Here is a 19,979-nt window from a genome sequence, read left to right as displayed (position 1 = left end):
AAAAAAAAAAATCAAAATGAAACATAAAACCAAAACAAAATAAAAAAAAAATGCCATCTGCAGTGACATTTACTGCCTTTTTAGTAGACTTAGAGGCTTGCTTTGTCTTGAGTGCGCTGTGTACATGGAAACAGTGAGTTGTCAACTCTGGGGCTAGCGCACAGCCATGGAATTTTTAGTAATGAGCAGAAGCAAGGACAGTGACTGACTCTTGGACACACATCGCCTGCTTTTGAGGACACGTGTCTCCAACACAGTGGGTTTGCTCTTGTGTATAAACAGTCCTGAGAAGCAGAGGTCAGAGGTCCTTGTTAGGTATGTGGATGGATAGGGGAACAGAGCAGCCTCTTTGCCCCAGTAAGAATTCATGCTTTTTCTCCCATCCCCTCTCTGTTTATTAAAGGAGTTTACTGTGAGCTCATACTCATCTTGAACTCACAACAATCCTCCTGCCACAGTATCCCAAGTACTAGGGTTACAGGTTACCATGCTTAGCTCAAAGTTTACTCACTCAGGAGCCATGGGAAGTGACCCCTCAGCCCAGCTTAGCCTTTGCCTCTTTGCTTACTCTGGCCAAACACGGGGTGCCGTTCCAGGAGCAAACAGCGCAGGATGAGGTGTACCACTTGTGTGGTCTCGTCTGCACTCCTGCCCAGCATCTTGTTTAGTTGTTCCAGGTTTCTCTGGATGTGCTGCTGCAGGAAGCCTTGTGGGTCCTGAACCTGAGGCTTAATGATTCTGATCAGGGCCTGTGAGTAACAAAACAAAAGTTCAGAACACTTCGTGTAAGAGGAGGTGGTGAGCTCAGGAGAGGCCAGAAAGAGAAGGACACCTGCATGGCTTCTGCGTGATGTATCAGCAAAGGTGGAAGAAACAGGTAAAGCAGCCTGTGGTGTTGTCTGAGAGTAGATGGCCTCAAACTTGAACTTCCCTCCTCTTGGCTAATGCTGCAGTGAGGGAGATGCAGCATGGATGACCGTAGCTTCCCCATGCTGCTCTTTGAAAGTGAATCTGTGCTGACATGCCTGTACAGCTGACCTCTAGTCTCAGAAATGTAGAAAATTGTTGGTATCAGTTCAAATAAACTGGGCTAGGTATCATTCAGTAATAGAACTCTGACTTCTGGAGCACTGTGAAAAATATTAATAACAATAAAAATTCTTGCATGGAGCCGGGCAGTGGTGGAGCACACCTTTAATCCCAGCACTTGGGAGGCAGAGGCAGGCGGATCTCTGTGATTTCGAGAGAAGCCTGGTCTACAAGAGCTAGTTCCAGGACAGGCTCCAAAACCACAGAGAAACCCTGTCTCGAAAAACCAAAAAAAAACAAAAACAAAAACAAAAACAAAAAAAACCCAAAAAACTCTTGCATGGGGGTGATGCACGCCTTTAATCCCAGCACTCAACAGGCAGAGACAAGAAGATCTCTGGTTTCAAGGTCACCCTGGTCTACAGAATGAGTTCTAAGACAGCCAGGACTACAGAGTGACTCTGTCTGGAAAAAAGAAAAGAAATGCTGTGGTTGAGAAGGCCAGGAGATGTTAGTTTTCTTTTACCTGTCAGATTGAGTACCAACAACACACTCTTATCACAGACCCTGGTGAGCACAGGGCTGAAGGGAAACAACAGCAGGATCCTCCCCTGTGTAGCAGCTGATCACAAGTACCTGGGGATTCTGAGTGACTCCCACAAGCATAGCCAAGTGAGTGAGTAGCCGGCTGAGAATGAAGACCACTGGGGACAGCCCTCGGTCACATGCCACTGCTTCACCACTGGGCTGTGGGTCGCCCAGCACGTGGCCGGTCTGTGTTCTGTCCTGGTTAATACTGGAAAGGAAGAGAAGAGACAAGGGAGAGATTGAACGAGGCAGCTCTTCCTAGCTACAGGGGCATCTCAGACCCTCAGGACTGGGAAATAGGGCTCCATGCTCCGAGGAAACAACGTTGAAAGTCCTTCTTCTGGCCTGGGACACCTGCCTATGCATCATTTTCTTTTCAGAGCTGCCTTCTGGCTGGCTGACTCCCCCAGGACTCAGTTTAAAGAAGTACAGGAAATGGCCATGGCTGCTGATCCCTGAGAAGGCCTCAGGACAGAATTAGGCGTCGTATCTGGGCAGGCAGCTGCATTTAGGACGTTTTGTGCCCATGTTTGTATTTTCCATGTTCTTCTCTTTTCCCCAGTTGTAACCTGGGATCCAAGGTCTGCAGACCATTTCACATCATGTGTAGTAGGTGGGGGATGCAGTGTGTGCACTCAGTTGCAAAGATACTGCATGTGGAGAACTCTGCTAGGTCTTGGAGATGAGCAACTGGGGTATTGTGAGCTTTGACCACACAGATGGACCAGAATGTGTGGACTGCATCAGCCCCACCAACCAATCCTAAGTGTGTGACCAGCTGCACTGTGTCAGAAGCCGGGGAACAGACTGCTATTTAGACTGTGACGTCTGCTGGAACAGAACCTCTGTCCCTTCAAAGCCAAGCAACTACAAACCAAAGCCAGGGCAGCTTTGCTTTCTTGTCCCAGTTCCCTAACAGTGCACTAGGACAAGTCTCTCTACAACGCTCATACAGTGACAGGCACTGTGGACGATCTAGACGATTCCAAGCATACGGGAAAGGTGTCATTCTCCTTAATTCCTGTGCCCCCTTATAGAAGGGACAACTTTCATGAAGGGTCTTAGAATGGTGGTGTGGGTGTCCTAAAACTCAGCCCTCACCCAGACCAGGGCATGGCAGTATTTGACAAGTCCGATTATGCACCCTTTATCTTGAAAAACAAAAACAAGTCATGTGTGTGGTGGCATTTCCCTGTAATCCTAAGCACTAAAGAGGCTGAGACAGGCCTAGGCTACATGGCAAGTACCAGGACTGCCAAGTATGAGATCCAATGTTAAAAGCAAAACAAAACAATACAAAACAAAAGCCAAACAAAACCCCCAAACTACAGGTGGGTGGGAAGGAGATGAGATAGAGCTAAGAAAGATAGTGTAAGTCAGGCAGCACGTGCTGAGATAGGCAGATCCTGTTTCAGTTGGTTGGAGCTACTGTCCTGAATCAGGACATCTGCTTACAGACACAAACCTCTACAAGAAGTAAGCCCAAGGACCCACAGAGCATGTCTGTATTAGCAAGTATTAATGTGCAGGCTACTCTGTGTTTAAGACCAGTGACAGCACCTTATGGTTTCCTGATGACAGGGACCTTGGCCCTGGTGGCAAGCATGACATAGATCCAGACGTATGATAGTGTCACAAGTTAGTGGCAATTTAGGAGAAAGAGTAGGAACAGTCCTGAAGCCCAGGGCCAGTTACTAGGAGGAGCAGCTCACATACCTGATAGGATGGAAGTTCGGGTTCGGCACGTGATTGAGGCCTCCAATTGGAGCTCGGCAGTCCGGACAGAAGCTCTGCTGCATTGGCTTGCCGCACTAGAGTGAACAATAATGTTTCATGCATGACTGCCACTGTGTAGCGACCCTACTTAGCCATAGGAGGTCACTGGAATGGCTTCATCTGTGCATGTATATATCGGGGGTTTGATATGGGGACAAGGTGGACACTATGTAATATGTTAACCATGGGCAAGTGCAGACTTTTTATCAAAAGTAGACTTAAGTTTGAATCCCAAATGAATTGGCACCTGCTAGGAAACCCTGAGCACATTTTGATTTCTCATACCCAGCTCTTTATCCCTTTCCTGGATGTGTGCACTCAGCATAGGGCTTCACTGACTAACACCAGGATACAGGCTGTTACTTGTTTCCAGCATGATTTTTTTATATACATGGGACACTTTTATTTTATTTATTTTTTTGTTTTGGTTTTTTGAGACAGGGTTTCTCTGTGTACCTGTACTGCATGTCCTGGCACTCACTCTATAGATCAGGCTGACCTTAAACTCACAGAGATTCGCCTGCCTCTGCCTCCCAATGCTGGGATTAAAGGTATGCGCCTCCACTGCCTGGGAAGATTTTTATTTTATTTTTTTTAAATACAACCATAATATTTATTAACCTAATATTTCTTAACCCCTTAAAAAAGAAGGAGTTGGGCGGTGGTGGCACATACCTTTAATCCCAGCACTTGGGAGGCAGAGGCAGACAGATCTCTGTGAGTGCAAGGCCAGCCTGGTCTACAAAATGAGTTTCAGGAAAACCAGAAAAATCCTGTCTTGGAAAACCAGAAAAAAACTTAGATGGTGTGCATATGTTCTATAAGACATGGCCCATAGCACACCAAAGCAGTCGTAGCTCTCCAGAGTATAGAATTGCATAGCCCAGAGCAGCCTGGGGAAGAGCCTCTTTCTGCCACATTTCATGGACAAGCAATTACATGAATTTCGGAAAAAGTGAGCGACTGCTTCTGGATTTTCCCTCCACGTCTCGTCTTTAATGAACGTGTATCACCATAACCTGGTAGCCCTGGCCTGGATGGAGATGGATTTCCCCGGATGACGATTACATTCGTTCTTCTCAATGGCCCTACTCTTGGATATCTTTCCCATTCTGTACACTGACCCCTGCTGTGTAGTCTGAGGAGGCCATGACTGCCAACCAGCATCCCTTTGGGGTCCATGGCCCTGAGACAACGTCAGGAAACATTGTAGCTTGTCCCACTTCCCGTAGGTGTAGGTACTAGAATCTACTGCACAGGGGCCAAGCATGCTGCTGCCTGTCCTGAAAATCATAGAGCAGGTGCCTGAGCACAGTGCTGCATGAAGACCATGGGAGAACAGCCCTCAGCAGTCAGTCTTATTTGGAATTCCCTCAGAGCAAGCCTGTGGTTCACTAGAGGGCAAGGTTTCATTCATTTCCCCTCTTCTCAGCCTGGAGGGAGCACATTTTGACCTTGCACCCAGCCAAACACCAAAACTCACCTCTCCTACAGAGCACGGATGGCCATTGGGACAATCTGTTCAAAGAATAGGACACACGTTAGCTAGTAAGGGGCCACATGACCCACTGGGGGCCCATTCTGCCCTTCTGATCCTGACCAAGGATAATACGACCTCAGCGCCTCCATAGGAACTGAACTACCCGGTCTATTGTAAGCCAGCGTCTGAAGTGTGCCCCGTGCTATAATGCATGTGGTAGTGAGAAATGTCTGACCTTAGTTTCAGAAACCAAGAGAAATTAGATTCCCCATTCACACGTAGTTAACTGGGCAGTATGGTGGGTAGTATTTTCCTCCTTTCTTTTCTTTGGATTTATTATTGTTATTGGCCACAACATTACAAATAATTTAAAAGATTATTTACTCAAAGCAACATGAGAATTCACACAAAGCCTTGGGTCACATGATTTGCCCTCTAGTTCTGTACATCAGAAGAGCTATCTTTGGGTCAGAAACTGCTGTATTGTGCTGTCTTTGTATGAGTTTCACTATGGTTCAATCCTTCTCCCAAATGGAATATTCTGGAAGTACAATGAAAAGGCCCCTTTCCTGGACTCAGATGTAAGAGGGTAAGGACTACATGGCAAGTAGATCATGGATCCTGTATAACCTTGTTGTCCTGCAGGTCACCAAAGGCAAAGGTGGACCCCAAGCTTAACCCATGGCCTTTGTAGTCACAGCCTGATCATCTGTGCTCAGACGAGCACGATGCCAACACTTACTGTACCAGTGGACACCTTCCAGGCCCGTCCAGCTCCTGGCTTGAACCAGCAGGTCTTCAGGCATTGTTGGGAGGAAAGCATTCTGAAAGACCAAATCAGGACAGGTCAGGATAAGTGACAATGTAGCCTTAGAACTTAGGCCAGAGCAAAGAAGGCCTTGATTTGTCAGCCTAAAACTATTTATCAGGGATGCCTATGGTGGCTAATCTTGGCTTCAGTCTGATGGGATCTGGAATCAGCTAAGAGATAAAGAGATAAAACACTGGGCATACAAATGAGGGATTTTCATAATGAGGTTATTTGAACTGGGAAGATCTACACGAAATGTGAGTGGCATCTTTCCATGTGAGAGGAGGTCCTGGGAAAGCTTTGCCATTTGCCTGTTTCCCTTCCCATCGTGCTGGCAAGTTCATCTACTGCTTCTGTGTTACTGAAGAGTTCATCTGCCTGTTGCTACTGCTGCCATCTGTAAAGGACAACAGTCTCTCCCCAGGAATCCTCTGGGCCTTCAGTGTCAGGTTGGGACTACAGAGGCCTCATGAACTGAGCAGCTCTGAGGTTCTGGTCCTCTCCAGTGTGAAGACCGCCACTGTTGGACTCCCCAGACTGTATCACTCATTTCAGCCTAATCTGAATACTACAATGCTCAGAAGTCTGGGGGAGACAGCAGAGGGAGGCCAAGTTCCCACCCCCACTGTGGGCAGATGGATTAAAATAAAGAAAACACATGGGTTGAACGGTTCCCAAGTCCACAGGTTTGCTATCCACAGGGATGAAGCCCTGAAGATACAGAGGGAAAACTGAAGTGATCTTACTGCCATGCTGGCCGGATCGAAGGCCAAGTTCCTCAGGGGCGCCAAGACTCTGTTTTGTCCGCACAAGAATATGATTGCAGCATGGACGGCCATTTCAGTCACCGTTCCTTCCAGGCTGCTGTGAGCAGACCTGGTCCGCAGTAGGGGCAGAGCATTATCCACTAGCGACTTGGCAAAGCAGCCAATGTCAGGAGTGGAAAGGATCTTGCTTTCCTCAATGAATTCCTTCATAGCCTCGCATTGCTGATGAGAAAGATGTTTTAACATTAACATGTTTCAAAACAACATTGTAGGGATGGGCACAGTGTACATGTGTGAGCCTTTGGGAGGTAGAAGTAGGAGAATCAGAAGTTCGAGTTTAATACTAGCTCAGACTCCATGACACCTTGTATCAAAAAGCAAAGAAACCACACGCCCCAACATTGTACATGGGTGTGATAATGCACATGTATAGTCCCTGGACATGGAAGGAGAGAAAGGAGATACATGAGTTTGAGGATGGCCTGGGCTACATATGTACAGCAAGACCTTGGCTCAAAAAACAGAAACAGAAAAACAGACCCGCTGAGATGCTGTGGTCTGCACAGACCCAGCATGCAGAGTGCCATCCCAAGTACTACAGAAAACATAGAACAACACTGAAATTTCATGGTTTGTGCCTTATCATCAACATTTTAATACCAAACATCAAGGTAAATGTGGCTGAATGCACAGTTGAAGAGCAGTTCCTCAGAGAAGAGATCTCACATAGAAACAGTTCCATGTTATCTTATAGTTTTGAACTCAATTTTAGTTGTAATTATGAAAGCTTTGGGTTAAAGTGAAAATAGGTCTTCCATCTAGTAAGGTTGAAAACCTCTATCATAGAGAATTATAAGCCTAATTTGTGTTTGTGACTTTAATTCAGAAATCCCTCTCAGAGATGTGGTTATGGACATAAGCCCTGCTGTGTTGGACTGCTCACCTCTGGTTTTGGATGGAGGGTGGTGTTGCGGGAACGGTACAAAGAAGCCACCTCTCTGTACAAGGCCAGCAGTAAGTAGGCCGTCTGCTGGGCTTTGGGGCTTCTGCAGGCCTGCAGAGGCAAAGACCTCAAGTGAGATTTAGAGGTTACATAGCTCTTCTCAGGCCCTTGACCCTGAACATGTCTGAGGAAGGGGGAGCATCTTCTGGCCACAGCTCTAGGGTTCCGTGGGTCACACACTTTGCTAGACAGCCAGCATCTGTCCCCTTGGTGACTGTTTCCTAAGCAGAGACAGTGTCTGATTTCTCTTCTCAGCACAATGGCAGAGTGAGCAGGGACTCTCACAGGTGGAGTGAGAAGAGTTTGAAGGTCGGGATAAAACCCTGGCCTCATCCTCAGAACAGTCAGGAGCATGTGTGAGCCACGACTCTCCAGAGGAACTCTGTGAGGAGTGCCAGCCTCCTTTAGTCCTGAGTGAGCCTGGAGCAGCTCCTCACCAGAGTCTCGGTACCGACAGGCCAGCTCAAGTGTCACTACACCCGTTCCAGCCATAGGCTTCCCTTGTAGGGCAGGAGGCAGGCACATCTGATTGCTGGTCCAGTGTCACTCTAGGGGCTGCTCAGTTGCACAGTCTATTGTTTGACGTGTGTGCAGGAAGATGCAGGCCTCCAGGAAGTCCCTCCTGGAACCAGAGAGAAGTCCAGACGCATCTTACAGTCAGAGCAGCCCCTAATGTCCAGGGTACCAGAGAGAAGTCCAGATGCATCTTACCGTCCGAGCAGCCCTAATGTCCAGGGTACCAGAAAGAAGTCCAGACACATCTTACCGTCAGAGCAGCCCTAATGTGCAGGGTACCAGAGCAAAGTCCAGACACATCTTACCGTCAGAGCAGCCCCAATGTCCAGGATCTTGCACTGGAGCACAGCTTTGCCTACTGCATCACGAAGAGCCTTGTATTCGTCACCATGTACTAGGTACCGGTCCATCTGGCTCAGGTCATCCTTCTGCAATCCCAGAAGTACAGGGGGTTAATCACAGTGGTTTAATGAGAGGTATTTTGCAAAGAACTCTAGACAGACAAAGGCACCAGATGGTCCCTGAAACATGGAGGTGGCTGAACAGGGACCCCTGCTGACTCTCTTTGGAGTTATCGGAGTCTTCTTTGGACTGGACGCCTGGGCAGGGCCTGTGCTGACATTGTTGCTTGCTTTATCTACTCCCAGCATTGCATCGAGCCCAGGTGACAAAAAGATTGTCACTTCTGAGCCCAGGTGGGGATGATTATGATGATAATCATGAAGAAGAAAAAGACCAGGATTGTTAGTGCCATTTTACAGTAAGGACTGACTTCTTTGTGCCAGGAAAGGCACAAGAGTGAGACCTTAGAGCCTTGTGTCTCAGTCATTGCTTTTAGCTCTGCCTTCATGTTCTCTTCCACCTGCCAGAGCTAGAAAGGATACAGTTTTCTGTCAGGGCAGAAACATTCATTTACCTTCCCTGTATTCAGCTACGTGAGAAATCAAACCTGAAAACACCAGAACTTCTCTCTCTCTCTCTCTCTCTCTCTCTCTCTCTCTCTCTCTCACACACACACACACACACACACACACACACACTGCACACCAATATCCCCCTGCAGTAGGGTGGTTTAACTCATGCTGAAGCAGAGGCAATGCCCATTTCCCATCTGGATGGGTAGGGCTCAGGTGAGCAGCACAGTCCAGCCAGAGTCTGCTGCAAACAGGGCTGTAAGAAGATTGCCCTTCACACCCAAGACCCTGCTCCTCACCTGCTGTTCGATGACACCCCTGGGAAACACCCACTGGCATGGATGGCCCTGCCTGGAGAAGCTCTGCACGAATTCCATCCCACGCTGGCTTGCGAGTTTCCTCACCAGGTACACACGGTGCCAATCATTCTGGATGCGGGTGCAGAACTGCTCAACATGCTTCAGGAAGCCCTGCTTATCTTCAGACAGCTCTGTGGGGTCAGGGAGAGAGCAGGTGAGGGACGGTGGGAGGACATCAGAAAGCCGGCCAGAGGCCCCGAGCCTGCTCTTTACAACCCCCTGGTGGAAGAACACAGAGGACAGCCATGTCCTGAGAACAGGTACCATACATCCCGAACTTCTGAAGTCGAGGATCTGTAGAGCACACTTGCCTGAGCCTCCCTGAAGCTCCAAGAGGAAGTCAGCAGCCAGGTCAAGGCAGAGGCGGACTCTGGCCACCTGCTGCAGGTACTCCACCGAAGCTGTGCTGGCAGGCTCTGGGCCTCGCCTTCCGGGGGAGTATGTCCTAAGGAAATGGCCTTCCTCTCTCAGGTCCCGCTTGTGACTTCTACAGCCTGCACTTGTCTTCTCATGGACGGAGTCCTGAGGGATGAGGGTACAGAGAGCAGGGCGTCAGTCTGCATCAGCAAAGCCCCGTGTAGAGCGTGGGAAAGGTAGTCGCATGGAGAGCAGCAGTGCACATTTTTGGGAATCGTGGAAAAGTAGCATTCCTGTCTGTGTCAGAGCAAGATGGGTGAGAGCAAGCAAACTTACAAGGGGAAAGCTGTAGTTAATATGGGGATGGTAGAAAGTGTCCATAGTGATGAGCTGACGGTAACCACGGCCAGTTCTGTGCTACACTCCGGGCCGAGGTGCTTTTGTTCTTTGTAGTCAATGCATGCGCCCCTGTCTGAAATGCATCACTGGGAACTCAGCTGTGCAAACTTCAGTCATTTACAGAATGAAGACGGCTTGGCCTGTCTAAGTGCTATCACCCCACAGTGGCCCCTGAGGGATGGGAAGTGCTGACACACCATCAGGCAACCCATGACTGTACACCCACGGTAGAGGGCAGTCACACAGAAGGACGCATCTCTGTTGTACTGACTAGAGTGACATCCTGTTGGTTTTCAGAAATGCTTTCCCTGTATGCATTACATGGGTCACAGTTTTCAAAAGAAATGCAGCGACAGCTGCTTTGCGATGTCTTTCTCTATGCTGTGGATATGTGTTGCTCTCGTTGCCTGGTAAAGAAAGCTGCTTTGGCCATTGGCAAGCGGGATAGAGTGAGGTGGGAAATCCAAGCAGAGATACAGGAGAAGCGCAGAGTCTGAGAGATGTCAGCAGATGCCCAAGGAGCAAGATGCCAGAGTACTGATAAGCCTGGCAATACACAGATTAATAGAAATGGGTTAATTTAACTTTAAGAGCCAGTTAGTAGTAAGCCTGATCCATTGGCTAAATATTTATAATTAATATAAGCCTCTTAAAGGTTATTTGGGAACGAGCAGGCAGGAGAGAAACCTCCATTTACAGACAGCCATCATACCTCCAGGCAGCTGATAAAGAGCAGGTACAGCTCTGTTTTATCTTCTGTTGGGAATGCTTTGTTCTCTAACTGGGTCAAGTAGTTCTGGATGTAATCCTTCACCTCATGGAAGCTGTGGAAAGAGACACATGGTTCCTGCTTATGTCAGTTTATGGGAAACCCATACCCCACCCTCTGTAAGCTCTAACCCAAGACTGAGTATGCACCAAACAAGCACTCTGTCTAACTGCATCCCTAACTCCTGGAGTCTTTGGGTGAGGGGGGCAGTACACATGATTTATGACACCAAGCACTGGTCATTTGAAAACTCTTGCACTATTCGTACATTTTTATTGTAGAATGCCCTGGAAAAAAATACCCCATAATATAAAGTCATTAATATCACCATGGATCTGCACAGAAAGTGGATCAGCTTGTGGTAGAGGATACATAATTTCTAAAATATAAATTCTGACTTAATGGTTAAATTGTATTATTGGCAGCAAATACTATAGTGTTTAGCTGAGACACAATCACTCTGTTCTCAGGAAATGCCCGTGGGCCCAGCTCTGTGCTCCTGAAGCTGCTCTTCCAGGCACAGATAGCCCAACCTGAAACAAGCAACTGGTTCCTAACTCAGAGTGACTCCATGTGACTCTAAGGTGACCACAGTGCTCTGCTGTGCCGCTGGGGTCCATGAGCGTTTCTGGCCCCACAGAACAGTGGTTCTTACCCTTAAGGGTCATGGCGTAGGAAAGCAAATGCATGAAACTTGCATTTCCACAGCTCTGTGTGCTCAGTAGTGATCGGAACCAGGACTACGACTCCAGACTGTCTACAGCAGCCTTAAGGACGCCACTGCAGGTACCCAAAAGGCTGGGTGGCAGGAGCTGGGGCCAGAAGCACACCATGGATTCTTCTGACGTGTATCTTGCTGTTGGGTCATTGCCATGGCCCATGCGTGAAGCTATAAGCACACAACCTTCAAGCGAGGTGTGTTTGCTCACACAGAAGCAGCTTCTCCAGACCATAGATCAATTCCCAGACATGAGGTAGCCAAGACAGCCACAAAAAGCCAAGGGAAGCAGTGAGGGCCACTGACCTGTACTTGAGAAGCAGTTTTAGGAGCACAGAGCGGATGACAGGAGTCTTGTCGACGACATCCTCAAATGGAGACAGAGACTTTGTGTGTTCACGATGCTCTGCAACCAGAGAAGGGGCTGTAGTGAACATCACGATACACAGCTGAGCTGAAATCTGGGTTTTACATTTATGGGAAGCAGACAACTCACTTTGGGAAGCGTCTCTCAGCAGCTCCTTTTGAATGAAGAGCAAGGACAACAGGCTGTCAATCACGCTCTCCTGAGGAGGGGTGTCATCTTTGAAGCACATGGTGGATACCAGGTCCACGAAGAAGCTGTTACACATGTTCCGGAACTGGGCATGCTTCTTGATGGCTTTGCTAGGTGGGGGAGGGGGGATGATTGTGAAGAATCACTTGTAAGAGTGTGTTCCCAACCCTTCCAGACAGTGACGTCTGTGAGAGTGTGTTCCCAAATCTTCCAGGCAGAGTGAGGTTGCATAATATTTTGCCTTAATGCTCATTTGAATTCATGGCCATTCTTCTTTATCAGTCTTCTAATTGTTGGGTTTAAAACTAGGCTAGCTTTTTTGTTTGGAATCAAAGTTACAATGATAAGAATGGTCTCAGACTGCAACAGTGTCAATATTGCTTCTAAGAAGACTGTCAGTGCTTGGACCCCTGGGTGTCCTAGAGTGTGGAGGAGAGGGTAATAGGGTCTGGGCTGCTGAGGCCTCTGCTTGTCCATCTCCAGAAAGCTGGGCTACATCTGCCTTCATCCTCCGTCAGAGAGTAACAAGAGGACAGATGAGGATCAGGGCAGGGTTAGGGAGGTGCTGGTCCAAAAAAATCGAGGTAGAGAGTGATCAAGATAATAATCTGTTTCTATATGCACACATGTTCACATTCATTGACACCCGCCCACATGAACACATACATACAAGGAGGGCTGGGGCATGGGTCAGAGGCGGGCACATGCTGAGCCTGCTTGAGGCCCTGGGTTCCATCCCCAGTGTTGCTCCAGCCCTCCCCACTAGAAGATGCTGAGCCACAACTACATGCTTGGTTTTCTCTCGAGGACACTATTTATGACTTTCTGGTTTATTTCCCCTGAGTTGGCTGGCTCCGTGTTTGTGCCTGTCTTATTTGGGAAAGGAATTTTGAGGCAGATGTCCAGGAAGGCTTGCTTCTGAGAGTTCTCTGAATCCAGCCCTTGGACCCAGGGAAAGCTGACCAAAGGAAGACTGGCTTCTCCAGAGACCGCATAGGAAAAAGAGAGGAAGGAATCTTAGGAGGAAGGGCGTCTTACCTGTGTTCCCGGGAAACAGTTGGTGAGAACTGGTCTGACAAGTCAGTTAAGCAGTAGGGGCATATCATTTGCCCCGGGACGAGCCAGGTTTTGATGCACAGTAGACAACATACGTGATCGCAAGGCAGACAGACAGGGTCCTGTGCATCTCCCAGGCAGATATGACATGGCTGAATACCAAACCTACAACCAAGAAGACAATCAATTGCAGAGCACAAAAGCTGCCTGGAAGGAGCGTGCACTTCCACCCCAATTGCAGATACAGAAGAGCTTGCTTGCTCTCGGAGTCTTGTCCTGCACAGCTCACCTGCTGAGTGTCTTGCTGACTTTGTCCTTGCATTCACAAAGCATCTTCATTACAGCCACAAATGGCCTGTGGGTCTTGAGGTCCGAGTTCTCTTCAAGACACTGAGAGAGAAGGGCAATAGTGAGCAGTGAGGGGCCTGAGACTCAACACCATGGTCTCAGTGACTGATGACATGCAGTCCTGTCCTGACTATGTCGCGCCTACAACACTGGGCTCTTGTGATGCTTCTCTTAGCAAGTTCGGAGAGATTTGTGGGCTCGAGAAGTGGCTTGGCAGTTAAGAGCAGTGGTTTGATTCCCAACCACTGATACTTCCATTTCCAAGGATCTGACACTCTCTCCGGCTTCCTTGGGTACCAGGCATACACGTAGTACACAGACATGCATGCAGGCAAAACACATAAAAGACATGTATATAAAATAAAAATTAACTATAACCAGGCATAGTGGTGGTACTTGCTTTTAATTCCAGCACTTAGGAGGCAAAATCAGGCAGATCTTGGTGAGTTCAGGGCCAGCCTGGTCTACATAGTGAGTTCCAAGACAGCCAGAGCTACACAGTGAATCTACGTCTTAAAAAACAAACAAACAAACAAAAAAATTAAAAATGCCTTTAAAAATCAAAAACAGGGCTGGAGAGATGGCTCAGTGGTTAAGAGTGCTGCCTGCTCTTCCAAAGGTCCTGAGTTCAATTCCCAGCAACCACATGGTGGCTCAAAACCATCTGTAATGAGGTCTGGTGCCCTTTTGTGACCTGCAGGCATACACAAAGACAGAATATTGTATACATAATAAATATTTTTAAAAAAAATCAAAAACAAATTAAAATTACAGTATCTTATTTTTTTATCTGTGTAAACTCAGCTAACTTGGATTATCAGGTTTGGTGGAACTGCTCTCCATCAGTCTTCGTAGTTTCTGTGACTCTGCTTTTCATGTATGCATGTCCACATGCGTGTGGAGACTGGAGGACAGACAACCTCAGCTGTCATCTGTGCATGTCCACATGCGTGTGGAGACTGGAGGACAGACAACCTCAGGTGCCATCACCACACCCATCCCACCCCCATTCTTAAAAGACACAGTGTACTAATCATGACCATCCAGAGAACCCCAGGGATCTCCACATACCCAATGCTGGGATTACAAGTACAAGTCACAACACCTGGCTTTTATGTGTGGGTTCTGGGGATTGAACTCTGTTCTGACTGTGCTGCTTTCCAAAACACAAAATTCCCAACTTCGGAATTTTTCCCTATTTTTTTTTTAGACAGGATTTTGTTTTGTGTAGCTCTCACTATCCTGGAACTCACCATGTAGGCCAGGCTGGCCTTGAACTCACATAGCTCCACCTGCCTCTGCCTCCTCAGTGCTTGAAATAAAAAAGGCATGCGACACCACCACCTGACTCCCCTATTTCTCTTTTAGGGTCCTACCTCCATATCATGAGACATTTTGACTTGTAAATAATGTAATGACTGGCTGTGTATATATTACTAACCTTTAAAAGAAATGTTAGTTTTGGGGATCAAACCTTTGCTTTAGAATAGTCTCTAGAAGAAGGCTGGAGAGATGGCTCAGCAGTTAAGAGCACTGATTGCCCTTCCAGAGGACCAGGATTCCATTCCTTGCACCCACATGGCAGCTCACAACTGTCTGTATCTCAAGTTCCAGGATATCTGATACCCCCACACAGACATATATAGGTGAAACACCAATGCACATAAAATAAAAATAAATTATTAAAAAAATAATCTATTGAATAATCATAAGGTTTAGGGAAACAGTGCTGCAACCAGAGGAAATTGTCAGGGAAGGCTTCAGCTCTCCATGCTGCTCAGAGTGGGGCAGACCTTACTGAAGCCCAGCACTCACCTTGTCTAGTAAGAAGACATGCTTGGTTACCAGCTGACTCAGCTCGGGAATCTGGCTTTCAGTCTCCAGGAGAACATGCTCCACAAAGAGCGCAATGGAGAAAATGCGGTTCCACAGGGCTCTGTCAAAGGAGTTAGCCATGAGCTCTGACAGGGGAGCCAGAGATACAGGAGGAGAGAGCAGGACTGAGCAGAGGCTGGAGCTAGAGGTGAGGCAGTCCGAGGGCTCTTTCCCTGCACAGCGCTGTTCCAGACAGTGCCCTACTCTTCCCACACCAGGGCCATGGGAGACCCAAGCCATGTTCCGTACCTCAACACACAGTGGTCCTGCAAGCTCAACACAAGCACAGGTCAATGAGGTCTCTCCTGCCCACCCTCTCAGCAGGCTGTAGGATTTGGAAGGTCCCAGGGTGAGCACGGAGTGCACTGAGCAGGCCCTTGCTGCTCACCTGACCTCCTGGACGGTGTTTCTGGTTGTGTTCCCACAGCCCCGCAAATACTCTCTGGAACAGACAAGCTCCAGCGGCATGGCCAGATTCTTCACCATCTGTAACCAGGCCTTGGGACTCGGCTTCAGGATGTCTCCCGTCAGGACTTCAACACAGGCCATTGCTGCAAGTGCATCTAGTGTCTGGAACAAGGAGAACTGGCAGTTGCCCAGCAGGGTCCTCTTCTCCATCACCACCCTTCAACACAGTCCTGCATCCTTATTCCCAGTGTGTTGTGGGTCCAGGCTTGTCCCTATTCCTCTGCCACACTGCACAGGGCCCGTAAAGAATCTCCTATGGGGACAGGGCTCCATAAGCCCTCTGCTCACATGGTGGATGGGATGCGTCACTGAGGGCAGGCCCAGCTGGCCCTCCCCGGGGAGACCCCTACCATTTCACTCCCAGCCCAGCTCTGCTTCTGTGCGGCTTCACTGAGACTCCTCAGGACCTGGGGCTGGATAGTCAGCACTCTGGAGAAGTTCTGCAGCCGCGTCCTGAAGTGCTGATAGGCAAGGTGCACCCAGGGCAAAGAGAGCCCTTCCTCAGGCGTTCCTGAAGTCACTTGGAGCTCACAGAGACAGGACCACAGGGCCATCTGCAGCAACTGGAGACAAAAGCCGTTCAGTGCAGAGTTGTACATGATGAAGACATGCTTTTCTGTGGAAGATCCTAAGTATTCTAAAGCGAGTTTTTTAAAAAAAAGTTGATCTAATCTGTTAGCTCGTGTCTCTTCAGGAAGATGACTACCTGGTTGCTTTCTGGTGGAGTTTTATGGTCATTTTGCTCAATGGCACTCGAAACTGGTGTAGTCTTATGCCAACTAGACACAGAGTCATTGGAGAGGAGAGAGCCTCAGCTGAGAAAACACCTCTGCAAGATCAGGCTGGAGGCAAGTCTGTAGGGCATTTTCTTTTTTCTTCTCTATGTATCCCTTGCTGTCCTGGAACTCACTGTGTAGACCAAGGCTGATCTCAAACTGCAGAGATCCCCCTGCCTCTGCCTCCCAGGTACTGGGATTAAAGGGGTGCCACCACCACCTGGCTCCCCCATTTCTCTTTTAAGGTCTTAGACACTGCATTCCATCCAGACATCCACATTTATTCTATCAGCAGGTGGTTTATTAAGTCTCACAAATCAAACAAGGCTTGATCCATAATGATTTCTAGGAAGAGCTGCATTAACCTCTGACCCTACAGGTTATAGTATGTTCCCAAATTTATACCTATGCAATGAGGTATGAAGGTTTGGGGCAGTCAAATGCATCAATCCAATGAATTTTAATTATAATCATTATTTTTATTATTACTATTACTACTGGCCTCCTGTAGCCTAGGCTGCTCCTGAACTTGCTTTGGTCTTCACCTGCTGTTCCTCCTGCCTCTATCTCTGCAGTGCAGGGACTACAGAGTATAGATTATCTGGGGTTATAGGTGTTTGCCAATATGCAGGCAACTAAGGGGATCCTAGAACTCCTTCAAGTGATACAAGGTTGCCTCTAGAAGACACAGAGTGGAGGCTGGAGTTTGATCTTGAGTGTCCCAAAGCTCTAAGGGTATCCTAATCTGGCAACACTGGCCGAGGTGAGAATGGGCTCCTGTCCGTATCATCCATACCTACCTTTAACTCCTCCCTTGAAGCCACTTTCATGGTCAAAAGCAGGAAATCCTTCAAGTAGCTCTGCAGGAGATCCTGCTGCTGTGCCACAGGGAGCTGAGCCAGAAACCTGCCCAAGGGAGTCTTCTGGAAGATTTCCACAAACTTCTTAGATAACCCTATGGGAGAAGGCGGAGGGTGGCATCAACAGGTGAAACCCTGAGTCTAGGGAAGAAAGAGGTCACTGCCATAAGAAGGAGCCATGAGACCCAGGCTGGAGGGGTGGCTGTGCTGAACTGGAGCCCAGAGTGGTGCTGGCTGCCTGGCCGCTGTCCAGAAGGCAGGGAAAACAAACAGAGGCAGAACCAGTGTTAAGGTTGGGTCACGAACAGCCTAGCTAGCCCAGGGAGAAAACACGGGTGACACCCTGTCTGTGGTCTGTCTAGAGTTATAGGTGGGTTAGCAGAGGCTGGTCCTCGGGCTGGGGTCAAGGGCCACACCAACAATCAATCTGCTTCCCTCGACTCTGCTCGCAGCTGCTCAGAACCAGCAGGGGCAGAGGGTCTGTCTTCAGGAAAAGGAGGGTGCCTCCCAGGACAGCCTGCTTCATAGGGGTTCAAAGAGAGTGGCCCAAGCTGATCTGGGAAAACAGGGTCTGCTCAGAGTATCCGGGCCTCTGCGGAGGTGCTGAGGAAGACTCTGCATGAAAACTGCTTCCCACAAGATGCTAGGCTGTCAATTTTTCTAGAGGGACAATGGCCAGATCCCTAATGTTTGACAGCAAGGTGCTCTGTGACGGGGAGGACCTGATGGCTCCACATGGAGGAGGATGCTCTGCTCTGATAAATTCCATGATGGGGACATTTCCCTGAGTTGTCCAGGAGCCCAGGTGAGAAAATCCTTCCTAGTCTGGGAAGCAAACTCTTCCCTGAGGTAACATGGCCCAGTTGTCATGCTTCCAAACAGGAAGGATTTACCCTGTCACGTCACCTATAGACTTATGACCCTTGATGGAGACTTCTGCTTTCAGTAGAATTTTGATTTATGGTTACATGTATTTGTGCATGTATGTGTGCATGCACATGTATTCATGTATCACAGCACATGTGTGGAGGTCAAAGGACAACTTGTAGCAATCAGTTCCCTCCTCCTGACATGCAGATGTCAAGGATTGAATTCAGATTATCAGGCTTGGTGCCAGACGCCTATGCCCACTGAGCCACCTTGTCAGCCCTGCAACAGAAGTTTTCAAACACCATTCTGGGGGCTGCTCTACTAGAGTGTTAAAACTGAAACCTCCAAAATTGCCCTGTCTTGAGCAGGTAAATTCTTTTTTTGAAATTTTGGTTTTGTTTTTTTTGGTTTTTTTTTTGGCTGAAGATTTTGTTGTAAAAATTTTGTTTTTTTAAGACAGGGTTTCTCTGCAGCTTCTGAGCTTGTCCAGGAACTAGCTCTCATAGACCAGGCTAGCCTCGAACTCACAGGATCCGCCCATTCTACCTCTCAAGTGCTGGGATTAAAGGTGTGTGCTGCCTATGCCCGGCTGAGCAGGTTAATGTTTGTGCATTGCCTTGAGCCTGCTGTCGGGTAGCTCACCCTCTGTGTCTGTGATATACTGAGCCTGCATCCAGAGCTCCTCCAGGTAGTCCCTGATCCTCCAGCTGAAAGGCACAGCATTGCAGGCGTCCTTGGGCAAGTTCATGTGGCTCTGTACCAGGATGGAGGACCTGCAGCAAGGCAAACGAGAGGGAGGTTTGTGAGTTGTTTCTTGAGTAATGAGGTAGTGTGCACAACGCCAGCCCTTCAGTCCTGAGAGAGAGAGGCTATCATAGGAGAAAAGGCTCAGCAGGTAAAAGCAGATGCTGCTCTTCCAGAGGACCTGAGTTCAGTTCCCAGCACCCACACCATGGATGATAATTGCCTGTAGCTACAGCTCCAAGGGCTCTTCTGGTCTCAATGGACAACCGTGTAAACAGATATAGACAGACACACACAAATAAAAACAAACCTTTAACAAGAGGTCTGCCCTGACTGAGGAAGATATGCTGTGCTAATGCACATGTATGTGCACATATGGGCATACACACACAAAATAAATTTTTAAAATTAAAAAATTTAAAAGACTACTGTTTAAGGTCTTGTGGATAGCTGCAGGTGGGTTTCCAGGTCAGTGATTCTGCTATATATGAACTCAAAGAAAACCCTTGTTTACAGACAGAAGAAAAGTGGCAGCAAGAGCCAAGTTAGTTGCCCAAAGTTCTGTGGCAGAACCAAGTCTCTGTGGCCTCCGCCTCCCCTACTCCTCCTGTGCAGAGGTCTGAACATAAGCTTGAAGCTTTCTTACATGAACATCAGCAGCACGCTGTACTCTAAGTAAGTGCTCCCACCAGCAGTTCAGAGTCCCATTACTGGAGAGATGGTTCAGTAGTTAAGGGTGCTTTCTGCTCTACCCGAGCTCAGTTCTGTTCCAGTTACCCACATTCAGTGGCTCACAACGGTCTGTAACTCCTGCTCCAGGGATCCAACACCCTCTTTGGGGCTCTATGTGCACCCACACACATGGTACCCACACAATTTTCAATATCCCCTTCTTCATGTATTTCTTTATAGTCTACATTTTGGAGCCAAAGTTTTTGTG

The 19,979-nt window shown here is 48.2% G+C and overlaps 1 protein-coding gene across 1 annotated transcript in view; it reads right to left on the bottom strand.

The window, feature by feature from the left end:
- Positions 1–19,979, bottom strand: part of LOC130877121 (E3 ubiquitin-protein ligase RNF213-like) — a 92,912-nt gene that overhangs the window by 11,718 nt on the left and 61,215 nt on the right. The window contains exons 37-56 of the mRNA XM_057774040.1: positions 18,938–19,068; positions 17,366–17,520; positions 16,140–16,352; positions 15,710–15,891; positions 15,262–15,382; positions 13,388–13,488; positions 13,081–13,263; positions 11,983–12,152; positions 11,793–11,892; positions 10,712–10,823; positions 9,555–9,765; positions 9,184–9,374; positions 8,276–8,398; positions 7,395–7,505; positions 6,431–6,673; positions 5,616–5,697; positions 4,877–4,911; positions 3,334–3,428; positions 1,666–1,825; positions 569–749 (exon numbers count right to left, since the gene is read on the bottom strand). Coding sequence (XP_057630023.1) covers positions 569–749; positions 1,666–1,825; positions 3,334–3,428; positions 4,877–4,911; positions 5,616–5,697; positions 6,431–6,673; positions 7,395–7,505; positions 8,276–8,398; positions 9,184–9,374; positions 9,555–9,765; positions 10,712–10,823; positions 11,793–11,892; positions 11,983–12,152; positions 13,081–13,263; positions 13,388–13,488; positions 15,262–15,382; positions 15,710–15,891; positions 16,140–16,352; positions 17,366–17,520; positions 18,938–19,068 — 2,900 coding nt within the window. The remainder of the gene's footprint in view (positions 1–568; positions 750–1,665; positions 1,826–3,333; positions 3,429–4,876; positions 4,912–5,615; positions 5,698–6,430; positions 6,674–7,394; positions 7,506–8,275; positions 8,399–9,183; positions 9,375–9,554; positions 9,766–10,711; positions 10,824–11,792; positions 11,893–11,982; positions 12,153–13,080; positions 13,264–13,387; positions 13,489–15,261; positions 15,383–15,709; positions 15,892–16,139; positions 16,353–17,365; positions 17,521–18,937; positions 19,069–19,979) is intronic.

The sequence above is a fragment of the Chionomys nivalis genome, chromosome 7 (genome assembly GCF_950005125.1).
Source record: "Chionomys nivalis chromosome 7, mChiNiv1.1, whole genome shotgun sequence".
Classification (NCBI taxonomy): domain Eukaryota; kingdom Metazoa; phylum Chordata; class Mammalia; order Rodentia; family Cricetidae; genus Chionomys; species Chionomys nivalis.
Note: the sequence above shows the minus strand (reverse complement) of the source record. Positions and strands in the feature narration are given on the sequence as shown.